At 41.8% G+C, this 7,827-nt stretch overlaps 1 protein-coding gene across 1 annotated transcript; it reads right to left on the bottom strand.

Annotated features, from left to right (window-relative positions):
- Nucleotides 1-2,061: 2,061 nt before the first annotated feature.
- LOC104941608 (aspartate aminotransferase, cytoplasmic-like) lies at nt 2,062-7,821 on the bottom strand. The gene is made up of 5 exons (XM_010766734.1): nt 7,756-7,821; nt 4,956-5,106; nt 4,113-4,278; nt 3,768-3,910; nt 2,062-3,216 (listed from the first exon to the last, which is right to left on the bottom strand). Exons 1-5 carry the CDS (start codon nt 7,759-7,761, stop codon nt 3,077-3,079), a joined length of 606 nt encoding a protein of 201 aa, XP_010765036.1. The 5' UTR covers nt 7,762-7,821; the 3' UTR covers nt 2,062-3,076.
- Nucleotides 7,822-7,827: the final 6 nt, after the last annotated feature.

The raw sequence follows: 7,827 nt of genomic DNA, 5'->3' as shown, positions 1-7,827 counted from the left end.
CGGAAAGCGAATATTACCCTGATACGCCCTTCGACGGACCACTCTGTAAAACTATTTAACTACATATGTATATGTACACTAAAGTTAAATTGTGATCCGAAACAACAAAAAAAGTTTTAAAAAGTTAGTGTATAGTTACAGGGATTGTAAACTGAGCAGCTTAAAGGTCCCATGTCATGCTTTTCCGGTTATTACCCGTCCCCTTCGTGTGTTATGTAGCTTTTTCTGCATGTAAACGGTCTGCAGAGTCACAAACCCTCAAAGTACACCCTGTAGCGAGTAAAACTCTAACACAGAAAAGACCTGTCTATGCTGTTCCTAGCCTCCCTCTCTCTCTCTCAGCCCCCTCCCCCCCTTCCCGCGTTCATTCGCGCTGTCTCGCTGTCTCCCAGCAAGCAGGAAATGAATCCAGCTCACACTGACCGCTCCAGCAGCGAGCCCCGCCAACACGGCGCCCAGACCCCACGCAGCATTCTCATCTGTTTGTCATTACTGGTGTCATTTTCTGGTTACTAACAAACGCCATTGTAACATATAATCACTGATGTTCCGCTGTAACGGTGGTGGACTCATCAGAACAGAGTGGGCGAGCTGACCAATCAGAGCACAGTGGGCTCAGAGGGAGCCCACAGGGGAGCCCACACAACAAGCCGTGTAGGACAGAGAGTGAATACACATAGGCCTACTATACAGAGATGCTGTATGAGAAACCAATGTGAGTTTGGAACATTGAACAATATAAATCTATTATAGTATACCTCAACAATGGAATTATGATCAGTAGAAATGGCCATCTTTAAGTATTTCCATCTTATGTTACTTTAAACTTATTTAATACATTGATCTGACAGCTGTAGGTGATATTTGTCACCAGTGACAACATGCTGCTTAAATGTTAACATACATTTTTGTGTTTTTAATAATCTTTTGACGTCAGTGAGCATCATTTGCTTCCTATGAACACACACACTATACTGCTGGAAATACACCATGAAGCACCAAAGGTATATTAACTTCCGGTGGAAAATAGTTTCAGTAAATGCATCTTTACTCCGGTTTAAGGAACATTTGCCTAAACCACACCTTCTAACTGTTAAACTTTTATGCAAATATTCAACATTTTTGAAGATCAAATATGAGATACTTGAGACATTTGTTAAACAAAGATTTACGTCTTCAGTGGCAACCAGTGTTCGAAATGGGGGGGGAGCCCAAAAAAAGTGTATATGTGTGTCTCACAGATTAGAAATGTTAAATTTCTGTAAATAAAAGTTCTCGAATTAAATAGTCATTGTTCATTACAGTTTCTGAATATTTGTTTTATATTTGTGAATATTTCTGGGTGTTGCCATCTGTACGTGGCAGCGTTGCATTCTTTACGCTACTTACGTTGCTATGGTTACGGCGGCGATAGCGGCGCGGTATTTGAAATGTTTATATTGATTTTTGTTTAACTCTGGCTTTGTAATAAAAAATATGGCGAAACGAAAACAGCTTTTGGTTTCACAAGCAAAGGAGTCTAAAAATTACAACATGAACCGAACAACTTTTAGTTGGCCGGCTGTAAGCGGCGTTAGGGTCGAGTTTGCCGCGGCGTGCACTAGCGAACCTGACGATGCCCATGGTCTGCCTTTTAACTGGACACAGAAAAGATGCAGTCAGCAGAGCGTGCGTGTGACATATTTAGTAGCAGGATCATGAGCAGGATGTGCACTGAAAAATAGGGCTCCCCCGAAAGCAAATGGGTAATTCGAATACTGGTGGTAACCAATTATGTTGCCTAGGCCTATACAGCGCCATATAGATAGAATAGATATAGAATAGAGGCCTAACAGATATAGGGCCTAATAGAGGCCTATATATTGCTGGTTTTGGTTTTCTCATGCGTTTTGAATGACAACAAATGAAGACAATTGCCAGACTTCGACTTAAATGATCAAAATAAAGCTGGTGTTGAACGATGTCCAACATTGCTGATGCAAGGCGAACATCCCTTATTTGTTATGACTTTGAGCGACATCGTGTTTTATCGTGAGGTAAAAAACAGACAGAAAGCAAAGACTTGTTTCCTATGGTTCATCATTTATTCCAGCATGAGTGCACATACTGCAACATTACAAACAACGCCAGGTATAAGGGATTGTGTTACTGTGGCTCTGAGGTCATAACAACATCTGTAATACAGTGAGAGCTCTGCAGGGCGGAGAGAAACACAACACGGACGAAGAGTTTGTTCACTGATGGCACAAAGTCGAGTTGTGGACTTTACAAATGAACCGTTGTGGTCGTTTATGTAGCTGCACAGGTGTGACAAGGCAAACATAACAACATGAGGCACATGCATTAACTGTTAAATTACTTTTAACCTGGTCACATGACGGAGGCATTATCTGATGAAATCAAAACGTACTTACTTCCTAATACATATTTTAAAAGCTGGGAGTTTTCTGAATCGAGTGTTGCTAAAAAATACATTATGATGCCAATTTCTTATCAAACCGTTACAAGGTGGCACAACACAACAGGAAATGGGACAACATAGTGGTATTATAGGGATTAATAAATATGTGCTGCATGTCATGTGTGTGTTTTCAGTTATTTAAAAATATTGCAGGGATAATATTAACTCTGTTTTGTTATTTATTTAATATTCTTATTTAATATTTTTGTGTGTGAGCTTGTCATTTCATCGTACTGTCATGTCCTTTATGTGCCTGAACTAAATATTAAAAACACTTCTGCATGATGATTCAATTGTGAAATATACATATGGATTCTCACACTGATGTGCTTTAGTGCATCTTCAGGAAACATTAGGACGTCTAACATCTATTTACATTAATTTGATCGACACTACGGATACGTTATGAAATCCAGTGAAGTGCTATCAGTGACAGAGGAAGCATTGTGTGACGTGAAATGACTCTAAATATGGAGGGACAGTGAGACCTGTGCGTTCAAGTGTTTCCCTAAAATCATTGCATCTCCCAAAGGATTCACACAGATAATCATCCTCAACCTGATTGGCTACACTGCAGACTCTCTGCGGGTGAACCAATCAGAGGTTGGAGAGCCTTCATTGGACCTTGGTGACGGCGTCGTGGATGGACTGAGCCACGTAGTCGATGTTGCTGCTGGTCAGACCGCACATGTTGATGCGGCCGCTCGCCATCAGGTACACGTGCCTCTCTTTGATCATGAACTCCACCTGTTTGGCTGTAACACACACCACAACACAGAGAGGGTCACACAGAGAGAAGAAGAAGAGCCGATGCTGCATGCAAAGAATCACTGATTAGATTATTTTGATGTCATGCATCTGCTAAAGAAGGTGGATCAGAAATCAAATGCTTTAAATGTGACATGTGCTGCAAACAAAGTGTTTACTTAATCTTTTTAAACTGGCTCTAGGAATCATGTACACAACTATACGTTTTATGCTACTATGCGTGCTGAATGTTCACAGACTTTTGTGTGTGAGTGTATGTGTGTGTGTGTGTGTGTGTGTGTGTGTGTGTGTGTGTGTGTGTGTGTGTGTGTGTGTGTGTGTGTGTGTGTGTGTGTGCATGCGTGTCTGTGTGTGAGAGTGTGTGTGTGTGTGTGTGTGTGTTTGAGTGTGTGTGTGAGTGTGAGAGTGAGTTTGAATGTGTGTGCGTGTGCGTGTGAGTGTGTGAGTGTGTGTGAGTGTGTGTGAGTGAGTGAGTGAGTGAGTGAGTGAGTGAGTGAGTGAGTGAGTGAGTGAGTGAGTGAGTGTGTGTGTCACTTACGGTTGAGCCCTGTGAAGCTGAACATCCCGATCTGCTGGGTGATGTGCTCCCAGGTCCCCGGGGTGTTCAGAGCCTGCAGCTTCCCCTTCAGCTGGTCCCTCATCAGCAGCACGCGGTCCGCCATCGTCTTCACGTTACCCTTCCTGCAGGGAGATGTGTGTCAATGCACAGGAAAGTAATTGCCAACTATTTTAATATTCTAATCCTAGTTTAGTTATTTTTCATTCAAAAACTGCAGAAAATGTTGTTTTCAGCCTCTCAAAAATGCCTGCTTTTATTCTTTTATCTTAATATTCCCTGCTTTTCTTTGTTTTATATATGTCCAAAATCTTGTTTGGAGCGTACCATTCAGCGAAGAGCTCGGGGCAGTTGAGGGTCTTGCTGACGATGCGCGCTCCCTGAGACGGGGGGTTGGACCAGGTGGTCCTCACGATCTTCTCCATCTGGGACAGGATGCGGGTCAGGTTCTCTCCGTCCTGAGCCACGATGGTGAGGTTTCCAACTCTCTCATCTGTAAAGGTGATTATTTACAATGACTTCACCTGGGGCAGCTCTGAGCTCCTACAGGTGAGGAAAAGGCTTCATTCATTCGACCGAGCCGACGGCATGAAGCTACGTCACAGTGACGTGCTTCTGTTTTTCAAGGTGAGCTAAAGTGGTGAAAAGATGTATAAAAGTAGTGACACTGAAAAAGACTGATAGATGGATCAGTAAAATAAGATTATTATTACATCTTTCATTAAGTTCTACATGTTAAAAGGCACATTTGTGTAAAACAGTATTTCACCTGTTTGTTAATATGGATATAATTCGTGTAACCACTGATAAAAAGTTGTGTATGTGCAAAATATCATCAATCAGTGTGTTTTGCGGTTTATAATGTGAGCAGACACTTGATATTTTATGTTTAATGCAAGTTTAGGAGTGCATATGAATGATAACACATTTATTTTAGTTATTGAAAGTTTTAAACTTACAGGTAGCATCACAAGAAAAATTGGAGATGTGTGAAATGGGACACCTTGATAAGCTCTATGAAGCTCTAGAAAAGGGTCCCAGACTATGAATTGATTTTAAACTTATACAATCCTTGAAGTCCCTTTTGTTTTAATGTTTGCAACACATGTTTAGATTTATTTGAATATATAAATATGTCATTGTTTTTATGCGTGTATGATGTGCACTCACTGTAAAGGCCGAAGTTCTTGGAGAAGGACTGAGCCACGAACAGCTCGAAGCCCTCGGAGACGAAGTAGCGGATCGCCCAGGCGTCTTTATCCAGAGAGCCGGAGGCGAAGCCCTGATAGGCCGAGTCGAAGAACACGAACAGATTCCTCCTCTGGAGAGCGAGAAGAAGAAGATGCGTGAGAAACAGATGAGGAAACGGCACTAAAACATGGCTTGGATTAGTGTTCATTTCGTATCTGGAAATCTGTTCGTCAACCACCTTTATTTCCATGACTAAAACGAGACGATGACGAGACGGCAGTAAACAATAACTGCAACGAAATCAACATGCAATATCGTTGAAGAAAAAGGAGGAGACGAAAATCTAAATAAAAACTTTGCCAAAATCTCTCTTTACTTACGTTGACGAAAAATGAGACGACGAAATATTATGAAAGATAACGTTACATCTCTGATAGTCAGTTTTTCTCCCAGCAGTTCCATTTCCGGTGCTGCGGCTGGGCAGCATTTGAATTACACCGGGCAGCGGCACACAGAGAACTGTCAGGAAGACTCGGGTCTAACTCACGATCTAACGAACCTTATTTAACAGAAAATCAAATGGCAACAACAGGGCTTGGGGGCAGTGGTCGCGTTAACCGAATACACCCCCCCCCCCTTCTTTCGTTCTCCCAATCGTACACGCCATACAGACGTAGGAAGGACATATATTTATCTCACCGGACATCGACCTCAGGGGCGAGTGAGTGAGTGACGAGTTGCGTAAGATTACCACTAGGTTACAGACTCGACGGGTATAATAATGGATTATCGACGGAAATGTTACGATTCCTGTCCGTTCAAAATGAGTGACAACGTAAAATAGTCTAACGCCTTCACCACTGCCTGGGAGAAAAGGGAACGATGTGAATATTTGCCGCCCATTTTCGCTTGCAATGAGCGGAGGAAAAAGCGAATCGCATTGTCTTATTCAGAAGGGAAGCAATGTGGCCATAACACAGCTGGTAAAAACACCACAACCTGATCCTCGATACTCTCTCTGCAAGCTTAATCATTCAACCTTGTTTTTCATGCAAATAAGAACAAGATATAATCTTATTTGTGAAATAAGTTTGACTAAAATGAAAAATTATTGTTTGCTAGACTACCGTAATTTTTCGGACTATAAAGCCGCGCCTTTTTTCCCATTTTTCGAACGCTGCTTGTGCTCATATTTATAACAGGTGCGGGTATAAATCTATGGATTTTCACAGCTAACGTTCTTCTCTAGGGGAACCTCGCTAAATCTCATGGATTTACAGCTTACACGGCCACTAGCGGGACCCTCCTAAATCTATGGATTTTACAGGTTACCAGTCCCACGCACTTTAACCTCTATGGGCTCTATGGCCGCCGCGCCCCCCACCTTAATGCGGCAGCGGCTCCAGCAGGAAAAGGTTGAGGCCGTGAAAAGAGTGAGACAAGGTAGCGCGCAAAAGTAACAAGTTTGGAACCGAGCATGTGTTTATCGAGAGACAGAACGAGAGCAAGAAACAGACAGACATTACGAGATGCGAAGAGTACAGTTCTCGTCCCCCGTACCACTGGTTGAAAACCACTGACCTGCTAGAATCCCTGCCGACGCATACGTGCGCTGGGAGCGCGCATCCGGTTAAGTTTGAAAGTTGAAAAAGTTTGGTGTCTGCAAAACGCTATGTGAGTACAGTTACTAGTTTAAAGCAAGGCACATGTTGTTCTGCTCCGCCTACTCGCGCGTGACTCAAATGCTAACCACTGGAATCCGTTATTTGCCCACAATATGGCAACTTGTTTGTTGAAATTTAATAAAATGGGAGCTTCCTCAAACAAGCCATCTTTCCCCAGACAATTCCCCTCTGTGCTTACGCAACCCTTACATATGTGTAATTAACATTAATATAACCACCTGCCTTCGGTTCTTAATAGTCCATGCGGGGCGCTGCTATTATCATGTACCACCATCATTCAACTTTAGCTGCTGGGCTTATATTCAGGTGGCGCCTCCGCTATATTCCGAAAATTCACCGGTAGTTTGACTGAACATGTTCTATATAGTCTGATGCACTACAAATTAGGTTAGTTGTCTTTGACTAAAAATGCTCAGACTTTTGTCGGACTAAAACTTGACTAAATAAAAACAGGTTAATAGAAAGGTGATAAAACTATCAAGACATTTGGATACAGGACTAAGACTAAATAAAAAAAATAAGATGAACAAAACTCAATCACTAAGACATAGACTGAGATATATGGCAGGAGAAAAGTAAGTATGAGGAGGAAATTGTCAAAAAAGAGATTCCCATAAAAAATAAAATGTGTATTTGAACCAGTTTGGAGTGTGGTTTTGAATACAAAAATTCAGCTCATCTTTTTTGAATAACTAGAGCGTCACTCCCATATTGAACTCCTTCTTTTTTAAATTAATGGCCATGTTTTGCATCCGCTAAACCAAGTTGCTATCAAAATGTTATGTTTGATATGCAAATAATGATATATCTCATTAGATATCTTTAATTGTGAATTTTTATTAGGAGAAGTCTACACACACACACACATATTAAAATAAACGTGCCAATATCGTTAAACGGTATGTTTTTTATGTCCACTAGTCTTAAACAAGTAAGAGGCAGCACATATTAGTCTAGAATTCTCAAAAATCTCCCATAAATGGCTAGTGTCTCGCTTTTAAGTGGGAGGCCTGAACAAGAGCTGAACCTCATGTGACACATCACCCTGCATCCAGTGGTGGATCTGATAAACCTCCAGGAACAGCTGATGTTACCTTCATGATCTCGTGCGATCTTCTTTCCACTCCTCTTGGGTGGGGTCGGTGCGGGTGTGGGTTGTGAGCGCA

The sequence above is a fragment of the Notothenia coriiceps genome, unplaced genomic scaffold, assembly GCF_000735185.1.
Source record: "Notothenia coriiceps isolate Sejong01 unplaced genomic scaffold, NC01 NC01_scaffold00003525, whole genome shotgun sequence".
Taxonomy (NCBI): domain Eukaryota; kingdom Metazoa; phylum Chordata; class Actinopteri; order Perciformes; family Nototheniidae; genus Notothenia; species Notothenia coriiceps.
Note: the sequence above shows the minus strand (reverse complement) of the source record. Positions and strands in the feature narration are given on the sequence as shown.

Excerpts from the sequence above, each read along its gene's own strand:
- LOC104941608 (XM_010766734.1), bottom strand. Across the intron at positions 3,911-4,112 it reads CCCGAGCTCTTCGCTGAATG|GAAGGGTAACGTGAAGACGA; the intron begins GTACGCTCCAAA and ends ATCTCCCTGCAG. Across the intron at positions 3,217-3,767 it reads CAGCTTCACAGGGCTCAACC|CCAAACAGGTGGAGTTCATG; the intron begins GTAAGTGACACA and ends TGTGTGTTACAG.